The sequence below is a fragment of the Euprymna scolopes genome, chromosome 23 (genome assembly GCF_053919585.1).
Source record: "Euprymna scolopes isolate OS-2025 chromosome 23, ASM5391958v1, whole genome shotgun sequence".
Taxonomy (NCBI): Eukaryota; Metazoa; Mollusca; class Cephalopoda; order Sepiida; family Sepiolidae; genus Euprymna; species Euprymna scolopes.
Genome location: NC_136504.1, coordinates 98,869,640 through 98,886,551, shown reverse-complemented (window position 1 = coordinate 98,886,551; position 16,912 = coordinate 98,869,640). Strand labels below are relative to the sequence as shown.

Below are 16,912 nucleotides of genomic sequence, written 5' to 3'. Positions count from 1 at the left end.
TTTTGGAAGGGAGAATACGGTGCTGATTTTTCGTGTTTAATACGGTGGTTAATTAATAGAAGTTCAAAGTCTTTACTAGTAAATTCAGTCCCATTGTCTGAGCAAACATATTTTACTGAACCATACGGGCAATATCAGCTAAATATTTCTTAGCGAGGATAGTGTCGGATTTGTTTTTTAGAAAATAAACCATAATTAAACCGGAAAAATTATCAATAAAGTTCAAAACGTACCTTAAATTATTTCTCCCCATCGGGCTGATCGGACCTGCTAAGTCATAATGCACAAGTGAGAGAATTTTCATAGTGTTTTTTGTCTGGCGTTCGGCTTATATCTTTTGTCATTTTCCCCTGTGCACACACATCACAATTTGGGAGATTGTCTGAAGGTATTATTTTCATGCCTTCGACTACATTTGGTAATTTTTTAATATCAGCTGTATTGCAGTGTCTTAGAATTTTATGCCAGGTTTCCAAGTCGTGACAGGCAGTTTTTGAGGGAACCATACTTTTTAAATAATATAGTCAGCCATTTTCTTTAATGTCAAATACAGTTCCATTGGGGTATATCAATTTTGATGTATTTTGGCCAAATTGTATATTCGCGCCTTGTTTAATTGCAGCCTGCATGGAAAATATGTCTTGCTTAAATGTAGGTATGAATAGAGCATTTTCTTAGAATACAGTTACAGATTTCGCCTTTATTATTTAGGGATATTTTAGCATCGCCTCTTTTCAAGACTATATCATTTATTTGACTACCGTCGGCCAGTTCGATAAAATTACTTTGAGGATTAAAGTTTGAATCAAATTTAATAAAATCAGATTCCTTGGTGATAACGTGTGCTGTAGCACCACAGTCTACAAGGAGATTTTTACCATTTGTGGTATTGTCAAAGTTACATGTGAATAGAAATGTATGTTCTTCATGAAAGTTCTCAATGTTTTTTACAGAGTCCATTTTAGAGTGTTTATATCGACATTGGAAACTTTTGTGGTTGGATCGTCCACAATTATAGCAGATAATTTTATTCTTTTTCTTGGGAAAATTACTTTTGGAGAATAAGTTTTTTTTAAATTTTTTTATTTTTTATTATATTTTCACCCCAAACAAGGCACATTGCCAAGTGGCAAGTGTTTCGATATAAACACTCTAAAATGGACTCTGTAAAAAACATTGAGAACTTTCATGAAGAACATACATTTCTATTCACATGTAACTTTGACAATACCACAAATGGTAAAAATCTCCTTGTAGACTGTGGTGCTACAGCACACGTTATCACCAAGGAATCTGATTTGGTGTAGGGGGCTACTATCAGGGGCAACAACCACTGAGGCACTATGTTGGGATTTGGGCAGCAAGATGTCGGTTCACATTACACTTGAACTTCTGCCTGTTAGTCCATATAACGATTTATTTAGTTTCCACACCCAATTTTTATTTTTCATTTTAAATCCCTCTGGAGGGTAAATGTAGATTTCACAGTCAATCGGAGCATTTAAATAAGCATTTTTTACATCCATTTGATGTATTTTTAAATTGTATTGCGTGGCAAGTTGTAATAAAATTCTAATTGTCGTTAAATTTGTCGTTGGTGAAAATGTTGCAAAGTATTCCACTCCAGAAATTTGTGAAAAACCTTTTGCAACAAATTTTGCTTTAAAAGTTTTACTGCCAGAAGCTGTGATTTTTTTGGAAAAAACCCAGCGTGAAGAAATTATATTTTTATCTGTTGGTTTTGCCACTATTTCATATGTTATTTTCAGATAAAGCTTTCAATTCGGATACCATAGCTTGTTCCCATAGCTTGGGGAAGCAGGGACCTGGAATGGAATTCCAGAGTCTAGCGGTTCCGGGGAAGAAACTACTGGAGTAGAAAGATCTTTTTTACATCTAGGGATCTCTACTGTGTGTGGGGGGGGGGATTTAACTGCCAGTCGGATTTGTCGAGGGTGTCTACGTCGTGGGGGCATAAGTGTCTGCAGTTCATCAGAGCATTCACCATTAAAATACTTGTAGAGCAGGCAGAGGGATGCAATGTTTCATCGATGGGATAGAGGCTGAAGCTCAGATGCCAGTTTAGGGCCTATCAGATTGGCGACTCTCTTTTGAACTTTTTGCAGTGAAGTGCGTAATTTGGTGGTGTCTGCTTTCGAGAAGCATTTTTGAACTTCATAATATTGCTGGAGTTATTATTGTCCATGAGCATATGATTAGTCTCTTTGTAACTGCGCAATGCCACTTTAAATTCGCTGAAATTTATGGGTTTGTCTTTCTGAGTTTGGAAGTCCCTTGAGATTCATATCAACAAGCTATTGCTTATTATTTCACCTCAGAGTTTTAAGGCATTGGCGGTTGTTTCTACCCTTATAATGTAGTCGGTGATCGTTTCATCCTCGTTACGTTTCAGAGACGTTAGTTCTGTATATAGGGATATTATTTTCGGTTTCCCTTTTGATAATGTTCTCTTAATATGTTCAATGCTTTTCGTTCATTATCCAAGGCGTCTCTTATAATCAGAGACAGACTTCTATCGTCTAAACATTGAGTCAGTTCTGCAAAAACAGTCGCCTTCTTTTCGAGAAATTTGGGGTCGTTTGGATTCTCTGTTGGAGATTGTATGACTTTGTGTAGTTTTCGAATCCTTAGATATCCCAGAAATTTTACCTGCCACAATTCGAATTTAGATTCCGATCCGTCAAAGAAAAAACGATGGCTGGGTGCATAACCTGTTAAGTTTTGAGACATTGTGTTGAACAAAGATGGCGGCGTAGTTCAGATCAGTAACCAAGATGGCGGCCAAGAATCAAATGCAGTCTGTGGCATAGTTAACGGCGAACTGATTGAATCCAAAATTCGACAATTTTTATAATAATTTTGAAACGTTTTCATTGGTTATTTAGCGCAGCCGGTGCTTATAAAAATGATTGGTGAATCCATTCATCTCATACCCCCATCACTTCGTCTTTTGGTTGTATGCGATATTCATTGCGCTGATACTGTTATTATTATTGTTATTATTATTGTTATATATTTGTTAAATTTGTTATTCCTCTTTCTTCTCTTCCCCCGTTGTTACCTTTTTAAGTCCCGGATCTTCGCGTTTTTTTTTTCTCTCATTTCCCGTCGGCCATGGCATCTGCCAGCTGTGAGCCGTCGGAACCTGTCAAGGAAAAGCAAGAAGAGGAGAATGCAGTCTGGAAGAAGCCGCCAGCAGTAAAAATAGACGTAGAATCGTTTCTTGAAGAAGCCAAGAAATGCATAGAGCATGTCACCACGAATGGCATCAAGGTGGAACAACTACGGATGGATGAATTTGCCAAAAAGACAATTTCACTTTTTGTCATCGACAGAAAAACCAAGAAGCTGATTAGATCAACCAAAGACACCGTGACAAAGTTAATTGCGACTGTGGGAATGAGAGCGGAAAGGATAACCAAGACAAAGGGCTACAACACCTGGGCAGCCCTATTTAAATCTCCAGAAGATTGCATTAAGCTCTCGAAAAACGAAATCATCACTCCAGAATACATTCTGAGGATGGAATACCTGGGATGGAGACGGACAACCATTTCCATATTCGAAGTCCCAGGTGTAATACCAGGGGAATATTTGGCGGCGTATTTACTGCAATACGGAGACATCTCTGGAGTAAACGTCGACCAGTACAATGGTGTCTGGTCGTTTGATATTTTGCTGAATAAGGAGGCATACTATAAGATACCATACTACATCGAGGCACAGGAGGAGAAACTACCTATAGTAGTGGCAGGAAGGCGTCCGGCTTGCTGGATATGCGGAGAAGTGGGGCACTTAACGTATACGTGCCCCAAGAAGCAAACAACGTCGAGAAACCCAAAAAATCGGGTATTATCACATTTAGAGCCGGGCGCACAACCTGGATTTAAAATACCAGAACCGACAGATAAAACTAATCCTCCCAGTCTATCAACTGACGAGATCGAAGCAGTTTATAACACCGAAGCTGCATCACCAGAGAAAGGTGAATGGAAAACCGTACCAATCAGAAAAGCAGCATCACCAACCTATGCAAAATCCTTAACAAAGGAACAAAAAGTTGAAATACGTTCGAGCAAAGACCCCGGAGGGAATAAATATAAAGAACTGCTAAAATTAAAAGAATCTCTCGATGAAAAACGAAAAGAAAAAATACACGTTCCCTTCCCAGAGTCCCTGTTCCCGGAGAAACCTAACCCAAAAGAAAAACGTTCCCCCCCAAAAATTCCAGCCCCAATAGTTTCTACACCCCCGACTAGAGGGAAAAATATGACCTCTCTAGGCGCTCCTCCCAAAAAGAGAAGCCCGAGACCTTCCCCCTTCTGCACTCCTGCTAACACGCCTCAAAGCACTCCTCCCCCTTCTCCCATGAAAACAGATATGCCCCCTCCCACTCCGACAGATAAAAAAAGGCAAAGGAGCCCCTCTTCCGAGAGAGAATCCCGAAAAAAAAAATCCCCCCTTTTTTTTACAGGCAAAGCAGTTTGTCAAATCTCAACCGAAAGAGAAACTGTGATGAAAGCACACAAGAATAAGGATTATAAAAATTTGCTAGCCTTAAAAAATATAAAGAAAAAGGATACCACTAACCCCGAAAACTTCCCCAAAGCCCCAAGATTATTGACTGTAGTAAGGCCCAGAGCAGAGGCCAGTGGAGTGTGGACAATGATGGAGGAAGCAAATAGCGCTTTTAATTTGTTTCCTCCAGCCGTTTTTTTCAATGATAACGACATACAAAAAATGAAAGAATCATGTATTGGACGGGTCCCTATCAAAATGCATCCATCATTGTATAGGGCCATTAAACTAACCTTTCCTCTTGACATCGGCGGTTTGTCCCCTGACGGGTCAATCACCACTGAGATGACCACTGGATCCATGGGGACAGCTGTTGGTGTCTTGACACCGGCTATGTTTGATCAGGATTCCCAACCCTAAGTAGCTCAGGATGGCTTCTTTAAGATTAGCTAGTTTAAATGTCCGAGGGTTGAGGGACGCCTCTCGTAAACTTCGAGTTGCACGCGACCTTCAACGCCTTGGTGTGGATGTATGTTGTCTACAGGAGACTCACTTTATTCCAAGTGACTATCAGGATGTGCTCCTTAGGGACTTTCAGCTCTACTCAGCACATTATGATACCCACGCAAGGGGGGTTACCTGGCTAGTTAAGCGCACTCTTGATGCATCGTGTGACCCTATTTATGCAGATCCAGAGGGAAGATTGCTCGTTCTGGATGTTACCGTAAAGGATGTGGCATTTCGTTTTATTGGGGTTTATGCGCCCAATAACCGTACTGAGCTAGTTTCCTTTTTTCGGCGAATCGAGCCTTTCATGAATTCGTCTCGACGGTTAGTTTTAGCGGGAGACTGGAACGCGGTCCTGGATCCCGAGTTAGATCGTGGGGTTAATACCACAAGGGATACTAACCAGAACCGGGATGCTAAAGCGTTTCGAGACTTTGTCGACAAGTTTGATCTTGTCGATAAATTTCGGAACAAAAAACCCGGGGATTTAGCATGGACTTGGACAGGTAGACGCGGCTCCGATCCGGTGCAGCTTTCAAGTTACATCGATCGGTTCTTAGTTAGGAGAGTCGACCTAGGGCTTTTAGACTGTCCAAGTTTTCATAGTATAGTTTATTCGGACCATAGGCTTGTCCGGGTTCGAGTAAACTTTGATAGTGTTAAACCTAGGATGGCTAGTTACTGGAAGTTCAACACGTCGTTGTTCGATGTGAAGGACTTCCGGGAACAGCTTCTACTAACAATACAGAGGGAATTGACGGGGGCTATCATCGGAAATAAGTGGTGGGGCAACCTTAAAAAAGTCATTAGGTCCTTCGCTGCTGATTTTAGTCGCCGGCTCAACCGTAGTTCTAGAGCAGCGAAAGCGGCGCTAGAAGATAGATTAGAAAGGGCGGTGGAGGAGGGGGATAGTGCTAGCTATACTATAGTTAAGGCTGAACTGGACTCCTTGGATAACAGGGAGGACCAGGGATTATTAGTTAGGGCTAGATTAAAAAGAGCGCCAAACGAGGCAACAAACATGGCCGCGTCACTGCGTGCGGAGGAGTTTCGACGTTCTGCAGATCGACACATCGCCAGTGTCACATTGCCGGACGGACGAACCGTAACTTCAAACGACGGAATCTTGGAGGGTTTTCGGACTCATTTTCAGGAGCTTTTTACCAAGAAGCCCGGTCTGACTATTGAACAGTTTGACACCTATTTAGCCGACTTTTCTCGCCTGGAGGCGACCGAAGCAGCTAGGTGTGAAGGTAGCATAAAAGAGGAAGAAGTCATTGAGGCCTTGAAACAGGTCGGGCTAGACAGGACCCCTGGGATAGATGGTCTGCCCTACGAGGTGTATTTGAGGCTGTCGCCCATTTTTATTCCTTTGCTGACCGTACTTTTTAACTCCTGGTTTAGGAACGGGTGCATACCTCAGTACTTTACCAGGGGGATCATTAAATTGTTACGCAAAGATAAAAATGGAGGGGATGGGATAGGTAATTTTCGGCCCTTAACGATGTTAAACACAGAGTTAAAGATTTTGGCCAAGATCTTAGCAAATCGTCTGCAGATTGTCTTACACCGTCTAATAAGTCCCGAACAGACTTGTTCTGTTAAGGGCCGGACGATTCAAGATAATTTGCACACGATACGCTTGATCGTAGAAAAAGTCGACACAGAAGCCGCGCTGATTAATTTAGATCAGTCCAAAGCATTCGACAGAGTAGACCATCATTACCTAGAGGCTGTTCTTCGCTCGGCTGGATTTGGTCTCCAGTTTCGCTCTTGGATTTGCCTCTTGTATGCCAACCCCGGTGCTATGGTTGAAGTGAATGGGGTGAGGTCGAAACCCTTCATGTTAACAAGATCGATCCGTCAAGGTTGTCCGTTATCCCCAATGTTATATGTGCTGGCGCTTGAGCCATTTTTGCGCCAGCTTCGGGTGAATCCGGTCCTTCGCGGGATTACTTTGCCAGGTGGCTCTACCTCGGTAAAGTATACCGCCTATGCTGACGACGTGACTGTGCTTGTAACGAGCAGTGCCGAGATTAGAGTCGTTGACATAGAAACAAGTCGGTATGCCAAGGTCACAGGGGCCATAATTAACTACGTTAAGTCTATTGGCTTATGTATCGGTGCCTGGAGGGGTATGCCCCTTCAGGGACCCTTTGGTTGGGCTGATGGGCCATGCAAGCTACTCGGCGTCTGGTTTGGTCCCGGTCTCCAGCTGGAGAAAAATTGGTCGGAGGTATTGGAAGCGGTCAAGGTCGCATCTCATTTCAAATCTGTCTTTGAAGGGTCGAGCGGAGGTATGCAATTCTCATATCTACCCCCTGATCCTTTACCGTCTATCAGTACTTCCACTCCCGGAGACCACACTAGTTGATCTGGTGCGGGCTCTTTTCGCGTTCTTATGGCGCGGAAAGCAAGCCATGGTTACCCGGGAGGTCTGTTACCTGCATCCGTCTGAAGGCGGTCTGGGTATGCCTAGTGTAGAAATACGTAGACACACTCTTAGGCTGATATACCTGGATCGAATGTGTACACCAAGTGAGGGAAACGGTGTCTTCTGGATAGAAGACACTAAGAAAGCCTTTCAGGCTTTGGAGAGTGTGCATTCAGCTGAGGGGGAGGCACACAGGTTGCCCCGAAACGAGTGCCCTTTCTATCGCGAGTGTCGGCAGGCCTTGAGATTTCTTCTACGGGTCAAAGAAAGCCTCTCTGACACCCAGCTGTTGTCTCGCAAAGCGCTATATCGGGCGTTAGTGAGGGGATCCGTTCGAGACGAAAAGATTGAGGAGTTCGGTTTTACGAAGGAGGAGCGCCGCTTAATATGGCCTTGGGCGAGCTGCTTCGATAATTACGAGGCATCACTCACCTGGCTGGTAATACGAAATGCTCTCTGGGTCGGCAAAAGACTTTACGCAGCGGGTTTTATGGAGACACCCAATTGTGTCCGATGCGGAGAATGGGAGGAAGACCTTGATCATGCTTTCTTCCACTGCGCCATCGTTCGACCGTTGTGTGAGTTAGTTGAAGGCTTCACGGTTCGCATGCTGAGCGAGCAGTTTTTTGTGCTGGAGTCGGTTTCCCCGTGCTGCAACTGGGCACCGACCATGAAGAAAGAAGAACGCTATGTTTTTCTGTGTTTACTAGCAGTTATGAGAGGCGTGATTTGGACGACGCGACAGAAGGAGGTTTACGGAGATGAGACCTTCACTGCTCCCCAGCTTGTCCTCATTTTCAAATATCAATTGAAAATGCGAATTAAGCTGGAGAAGGTGAAACTCGCTCCTGTGAATTTCAACGACAGGTGGGTGAAAGTTTCGCGACTGTGTAAAGTGAATGGAGCTAGTCTTAAATTTCTTTTTTGAGTGGCTTAGGTTTTTTTTAAGGATTTTGGGTAACCTGATCAAACATCGGACCTCCTAGAGTAGGCTTGTTAGGCATTTTTGTTCGATTTTTAACTTAGCATGCTGTCATCGCCCCAATCTCCCTTTTTGGTTTTCCCTGTCCCAGTGTCCCTCGGGTTTTTTTTTTTTTTTTTTTTTTTTTTTTTTTTTTCCCCACTTTTAATTCGATAACCCCCAATCCCGGCCCCTTAGGTGACGGATAAACTGTTTTGCCAGAGATGTGGGCCATTTTTGTTGTGTTTGAATAAAGTTAGCTTTCGTGGGACCTACATCTTTTCGACTGACAAAACTTTTTATCCGCCACAATTAGTAGTGAGGGGGTTCTTTTTACTAACCACTTTTTATCATTGTATATTTTTCATACGATTTTGTAAATAAGATTTTTATCCCCAACCCCCCACATCATGTATATATATTTGTAACTTTCGGGTTTAAAGTAGGATGTCCACAGAGTGATTTTGGTATTTTGGTGAAAGAGTCTAGTTAAGTTAACGTTATGTTAGTTAGGTCAACATTAACCCCCACCCCCTTTTTTCGGCCTTGTGCCACATTTTTATTTGTATTTTTGTCAAATAAAATAAATATTTACCCCCATTACGAGTCAAAAACATTTTACAGAAGCTCACACTATTAATGCTGGAGTCTCTCAGGGGTTCATCCTGGGCCCAACTCTATTCCTGATCTATATTAATGAACTTCCAAATCACATCCTAAGATCATTTGTAGACATTTATGCTGATGACACTACAATCTGTGGCAACATTTCAAAGGCTGCAAACAACCAAGTTCTTTCTAATTCTCTCTCCTCTGACCATGATCACGTGGTGCAATGGAGAAAGTGGTGGCTGGTTAATTTTAATCCATCTAAAACCAAGCTTCTATCTGTCCATCATCAATGCTCTGATCCCCATCTGGCATCAATTGAAATGAATGGCTCGTCTTGGGGAGGCTGCATATTTTGACAAGCTTCTGGGTTTGACCTTTACTCCTGATCTGAGATGGAACACGTACGCCCAATCCGTTGCTAAGGTCACTGGAAAAATGGTGGGATCTTCTATCGATCCAGTAGATATCTCACTTCTGATGCAATTCTCTACTTATATAAGAGCCAGGTACATCCAAGGATGGAGTACTGTTGCCACATTTGGGCAGGATAAGCTGCTAGAAGCAGCTTATCCTGCTTTGACAGTTCAAAATAGACTTTGTAGCCTAGTGGGGGGATGCCCTTTTTACTTCCCTGCAACCTCTTTCTCACAGAAGAGACGTTGTGAGCCTGTCTGCTTTATCGTTATTTTCATGGCAAGTGCTTATCTGAGCTCCAATTTATGTCCCCCCCCCCGCCAAACTTCCACGAGAAACACTCATCTATCTGAAAACTATCAATGATTTCCCCCCACTCTTTATCTGTGCCAAAACCTTAACGTAGATTCCATGAACAGAGTTTCTTAAAACTGCACACCTGTGGAACTGTCTTCTGTTTGCCTGCTTTCCAGCTGACTACAATACGATCATCTTCAAGTCCAATGTAAACAAGTTCTTGAACTGTTTCCCTTAAGTTAACAAATTTACCAAAGATTACTACGATATTGTCCCATTGACTACTGTACACTCTTGAACCCTTATCCTCGACTGGCTTCTGGGCCTTGATAAGTGGGGACTTCTATGCAGAAAAAAAAAAATTATTTAAGCTAGCAAGGACACAGAGCGTAGCCTGGTTGTAAAGTATGCTTAAATATGATATTTTAATTCTTGCCGATTTCATATATATCATTATAGTCAATTTTCTATTGATTCTTATAAAATTGCGATTTCAAAAATAAAAATATATCTATAGGACTTAGGTGCATCAGTTTGAACCGAAACGAAAACTCCTGAATAAAATATATATATATATATATATATATATATATATATATATATATATATAAAGAAAATATATAATATATATAAAGAAAAAAGGAACAAACTGAGTTATATGTTCAACGTTTTGTCTTTATTTCGAGACGAAACGTTGATGAACACATAACTCGGTTTGTTCCTTTTTTTCTTTGTCTATTTTGTCGGAATACTATTTCCATTATTCTCATATATATATAATTTCCTTTTAGCTATAATCGAAACCAAAACTTAAGAATTCTTCATGAAATTATTTATAGCAAGAAATAGGTCATAACAATTAAATGACAGTCACTCAGAAGAAAAAAAATGTGTGACACGCAAAATAATACACGGTATTGTATTAATATATAGATTATAAGATTAAATTTCTTGTTCACAAACCCACTTAAAAAATGTAATAAGTCCTCATATGTACCTCTCCATCGTACAGTATATTGATATTGATACAGTATATTGATATTGATACATACAGTATATTGATATTGATACAGTATATTGATACTCTAAGGCTGACTAGGATAGCTTCTGAACACTTATATCAGATATACCTTTGCACTCCATGTTTAAAAAAGAATGTCTTCTATAGTATCAAACCTGACTGAATAGTTAACGGTCATATATGAAATTCATTTGAAGAGCTAACGCATTGGATCTTCATAATATGGTTCATTACACGGTATTGATCAAGTTAGATTTTTGTTTGTTTTGCCGGATGACTATTGTAAGTGTTGTAAATTATATATAAAAAAAAAATCTCTGGCGGCGTTCCCACATTGCTATTATTTGATGTTGTTTTTAATTATTTGTCATAATTTTTTATAAGAAATACTATCTTATAGGACAGAATTTTCATTCATTAAAGTTTCCAATTTGGATGTCTTTTTCTTTTTTTTTTTTTTTTGAAAGATAAGTTCATATTGACAATGACTCTTTTCATTAAAATGGGACTGTTTTCATATGCATACGGACACACAATATTGTGTGTATTCAGTTGGAGGACATAAACATGCACACACAAAGCATTTATCACTGAAAATAATGACTTGAAATAAACTGAAAGAAAAAAAAAAGCTATTAATAACACAAGAGAAAAAAATAAAATTTCATTTACATTGGTAGTTTTGATAAAATTTCAAAAGTGAATTATCACAAGTTGAAATTGAAGGGAATTTTACCATATTTACTTATTTTCGCACACAAAACTCGAGGCGGGTTTGTGATAGCTACTATAAGATACATAAGGTTGACACACGCCTGCCCTAAATGAAGGTTGCCAACATCCATAGCAAAAGTGTTACTGTGGAAATGACACAACTTGAACATGGTACGCCAAGTTTTAGAATTGATCTATACTCTTATGTTCTATTATGTTGGTTTTTAATTAGTTTTCATAATTATTTGTAACTCTTGGATTTTCTGTTTTTTTTTTTTCTGAATTAAAAATTTTTATTTTTATTTTCAGGAGCCGTTATTTGTGACCGCCGCATCCTCGGTGTTCAGCTGGTGCAGGGTCCTTCTCGAAGTCTGTGTCTTGGGGTTCTTTCTGTACCTGCGTACATGCTCAGCAATCACACGACCAGTAATATGCGTTCACTGCTGCAAACCCAACTCCACAAGCACCTGCCCACAAACTTTACATTTCGGACTTGTAGAGGGTGAGTATTAAATTCTTTCTCCAATACAAACACGAGAGAAATAACTTAAGATGTCAAAAATTTTGTCCACATAAAAATGTGTTTTCTGTGTTTGGACTTTTTGGTATTAATATTACAATACTCATCGTTAATACGGCCAGTCTCTTGAAATGAATCTGAGTGAACGACATGACTGCTTGTCCCGTCTGTGAGTGTGGTATTAATAATATAGGAGATCTTGTATATTTCGCATATTATTTTGATTCTTCAGGTTCGACTTGGCATTACAAGTCTTACTTCCTCTGGAAGTAAGACTTGTAATGTTTCTGTGACTTTTTTTTTTTTTTTTTTTTTTTTAAATTAATGGAAACTTGATACTACTTGATCTAAGGAGCTAAAAATACAGTGAGATGAATAAATTCTGACCCCGGTTCTTCCCCCTTTGTCAGAAACATCACTGATGGAATATAAGGACTAAAGGATAAATTAAGTAATGCGAAAGTTGCAAGACTGCTGGAAGTATTATTATTAAATGGTTGTATATGATACATGTGTATCATATGTATATGAAAGATGTAAATTAGTTTTTAGCTAGTATTATATTTCTCTTAGTCTGTCCATCCGTTTTTACTTTTTATCAGAAATTTTGTATGAACCGTTTGTTATAATAAAAATACTGTTCAATACAATTAGGATTAATAGAGATTAATCACCCCAATATCATATTCTAGAAGTTTTCTCAGAAACTGCTGGCCTGATCTGACTGAAATTTTGTATGCACCTTTATGATAAGTAGGGCTATGACAACAACATATTCTTTTCATTGTTTTGACTCTAGAGTATATATCAGACACAGTTAATCAACAGAGAGCCACATCATATAAGATATATACACTCGAGAGTTAAAACAATGAAAAGAATCTGCTGTTGTCATAGGCCTAATAAGGTGAAACAAGTGATATCCATTTGATGCTCAGGATTAATGGGGATTAGTATTTAATGAAGATTAAAAAAAAAAATTTTTTATTACATTTTCACCCCCAAACAAGGCACATTGCCACTTTGATATAGGAGGCTACTATCAGGGACATAAGCTACAGGGGTACTATGTGGGGAGTTGGGCAGCAAGATGTTGATTCACATTACACTTGAACTTCTGCCTGTCAATACAGTTGGGGAAACAGGAACCTGGAAGGGAATACCAAAGTCTAGTGGTTCTGGGGAAGAAACTACTGGAGTAGAAGGCTCTCTTACATATAGGGATCTCTACTGTGAAGGGGTGGGATTTTGCTGCTTGTCGGGCTGGCTTGTCAGGGGTATTTACGTTCAGGGAGTACAAGTGCTTGCAGTTTTTCGGAGCATTCACCGTTAAGGTACTTTTAGAATAGGCAGAGGAATGCTACATTTCATCGATGGAACAGAGGCTGAAGCTGATATGACAGTTCAGGACCTATTAGGTTGGTGACTCTCTTTTGAAACTTGTCTAGGAGTGATAGACTAGTAGCAGATGCACAGCCCAAATATGACAACAATACTCCATTCATGGGCGAATGGTGGCCTTATAGAGGTACAGGATACTTTCGGGCATTAGTAGCTTTCTAGCATGGTAGAGAGAACCTACCTTTTTCGCAGTGGTCCTGGCAATGCTGTTAAAGTAATTGTTCGAACTCGTGTTTCCCGTGAACGCCAGGCCGAGAAGTTCAAAGATGTACTTTCATATAAAGAGTCTTTGGCCATTGGTAGAGAAGATTTCTTGTAATTATTGAAGGAAACAACTTTAGTCTTGGCAGCATTGAATGTAACCATCTATTTTTGTCCCCATTCCACTACAGATTGAAGGTCATCCTCTAGTGTTTCTGCCATTTCTTTAGATATGTGTTCATTTGTTTCATGTTTTCCTGTTGTGTCTGTTATAGAGCGTGGTGTCATCAGCATATATACCCATCTCACAGACAATTTTGTCAGGGAGGTCATATATGAACATTAGGAATAATAGAGGTCCAAGGATAGACCCCTGAGGCACTCCCGCATATATATTTGTTTAGATGTACGACCATCGAGGATGATCTGGATTTTTCTCTTATCTAAGAAGGATTTAATTATATTAAGTATTCTTCCAGTGATACCGTATGATCTGATTTTCCTAAGATGACCTTCATGCCATACCCTGTCAAAAGCCCTAGATATATCTAGAGCTATCGCTCTACCCTCCCCTGCTTTGTCCAGTGAATGGTATATACGTTCAGAGATTACAGTTGGGATGTCTGCTGTGGAACGGGCTTGCCTAAATCCATATTGTTGGTCAGTCAGAAGTTTGGCATCTGTAAGGTGATGGACTAGAGCTTGGTTAATTATGGACTCAAATATTTTGGCGAAAAGTGGAAGGAGGCTAATGAGGCGGTAATTTACTGAGTCAGTTCTTTTGCCAGAATTCTTGAAAACTGGAACCACATAAGCAGTTTTCCAGGAAAGCAAGATTCACTAAGGCATTTGTTGTAAAGTTTGGAGAAAACTGGAGCTACTTCGGCGGAGCACTTTTTTAATAGCACAGCCAGGATGAGATTAGGTCCACATGCTTTTGAAGTGTCAAGATTTTTTATGATAGCATGCACCTGAGAAGGGGTGATTTTTCAGATCGTCTAGTGCGGTGTCTGTCCGCAAAGGAAAGCGGTGGTTAGCAGGGTCCAGTGTGGAATTGGAGGCAAACCGACTGGCAAGCATGTTAACCTTCTTAGTTGCTGAGCAAACAACCTCATGATTGTTGGATAGTGGGGGAATTTTGATTGGCCATTATTTAGAGCATAAATTCGAGGTAATCAGGAAACATCTATATATGAATAGCCTCCTCCCACTTTTCGCCGAAATATTTGAGTCCATAATTAACCAAGCTCTAGTCCATCACCTTACAGATGCTAAACTTCTGACCGACCAACAATATGGATTTAGGCAAATGAGCATAAATTGTCACACCATCGATTTGGCATGGAACAATTATTGTAAGTAAACCGGCTATAACTTTTCTAATTTTTAACCGGCTAAAAAGTTTAGTTAATAATAATTTGCCCAAAAGTTTAATCTTGTTCAAGTTCATGGAAAATTATTTATACTGAAATGACCTTCAGTTTTATCCATTATCTATATATTAATAGGTTAGCGTGTGTGTTATTTATTTTGTGTGTCATGCTTACAGAGTGACTGTGGTTTAATTGTTATGCACTTCCATTCCTTGTAATAAATAATTTTAACAAGAATTCTTTATAAGTTTTGATTTCGGTTTTCGATTATAGCTGATGCACCCAAGTCATGTGGGTATATTTTTTTTATTTTTGAAATAGCAACTTTATAATATATAAAAATTGATAGAACATTAACTCTATAATAATATATACGAAATCTTCAAGAATTAAAATATCATATTTAAGCATACTTTATGACTGGGCTATGCCAGGCATCCCTGCTAGCTTAGATAAATACTTTTGCAGTTTTAACAAGAGCTGTATCCATATTGAGCGCTATTTTGATGAGTTATCAGTGTCTCCATTTATGCTAAACATTTACAGAATGCCAACATCAATATATTACATATTAATGAGTCCCCTGTGTAATTTCCACAGGTCCCTCTAGTTTTATATTAATATCAAGTTTTATCTATATGCCTATAAATTCGTTTTTCTTTGTGTGTGTGTGTGTGTGTGTGTGTGTATTGATATTCATATTAAAAACCCTCTTTTCTATTTATTTAAAAAGAAAATACAATTTCCTTATGTGGGTTGTGGAATTGCATTCACTAGCAAAAGATCTAGCTAATTTGCATATTCTTTTAAACATTCATTTTAATTAATTCCCTATTAGTTTTTTTCGGTTTTCAAATGGGATGATCATCTTTAGTTAACTATTATGTGTAATTATATTCATGCAGATATTCTACATGATTTATACTTGCATAATATTTGCGTAAAAAGTTTACAGTAAACACAAAATTGTATCCATATATATTTATGTATACGTATATATTTTTGTTTAACAAATTTTGCCTACCAAACTCCTAGAGATTTTGGTTTACAGACATGAAACCTCATATATAAGGTATTTTAATCTATGCAAAACTTTATATTTGGGTTTTAGCCCGGAAAAATCGGTGCAAAAGTGAAAATTTAAAAAAAAAAAAAAAAAAAAAAAATGAAATTTGCCAGGTGAAGGTCAAACGCCAGCATTACGAATGCATAACATAGTTGCTATTGGGTCATGTTTTAATTTTTAGCCTTGCAGTAAACATGTCTTCATAGCCCAGTCATTTACGGCAGAGGCAAAATAAATCATGAACTGAATGTTTTTGTTTCGATTCTCGGTGGTGGCGCATGAGTCTTTTTTTTTATTTTTTTTATTTTTTTTTTTTTTATACTTTTTGAATCATTACTATATATTGCATCCAATCTATCTAATCTATCTATCTATCTATCTATCTATCTATAAAAGTGAAAATGTCTGTCTTTTCTCTATGGTAGTTAAGGAAGACTATTATACAGAAAGGCATTACTTTACATATTCACACTTTTTAATATATACATATGCACATAACCTTATGAACAGTGCATAGAGCCCGAGCAAAGCCGGGCGGAACTGCTATCCATAAAGTGAATGTGTCTGTACATTTCCTTACGCAATAACTCTGTCAATTTTAAGTCTACAGACTCAAAATTTGATATACAGGGTACTGAGATTTGGGAAAATCTTTGATCGGTTTTCGGCCAGAAATTTGGCTGTTAAGGGATCAAAGTTCAATGATTTGACCTTTGAGAACTCTACCAAACTCCTCCAACAATTTTTGGTCTAAACACTTGAAATTTTAGATATAGGTTCCTTGGACAGGGATCTAACTTAATAACTTGATTTGAGCCCAAAACAAATGTTAAGGGGTCATAATAGAGGTCA

The 16,912-nt window shown here is 39.0% G+C and overlaps 1 protein-coding gene across 1 annotated transcript in view; it reads left to right on the top strand.

Annotated features, from left to right (window-relative positions):
• Nucleotides 1-16,912, top strand: part of LOC145246054 (uncharacterized) — a 137,779-nt gene that overhangs the window by 75,297 nt on the left and 45,570 nt on the right. The window contains exon 2 of the mRNA XM_080107897.1: nt 11,809-12,001. Coding sequence (XP_079964023.1) covers nt 11,809-12,001 — 193 coding nt within the window. The remainder of the gene's footprint in view (nt 1-11,808; nt 12,002-16,912) is intronic.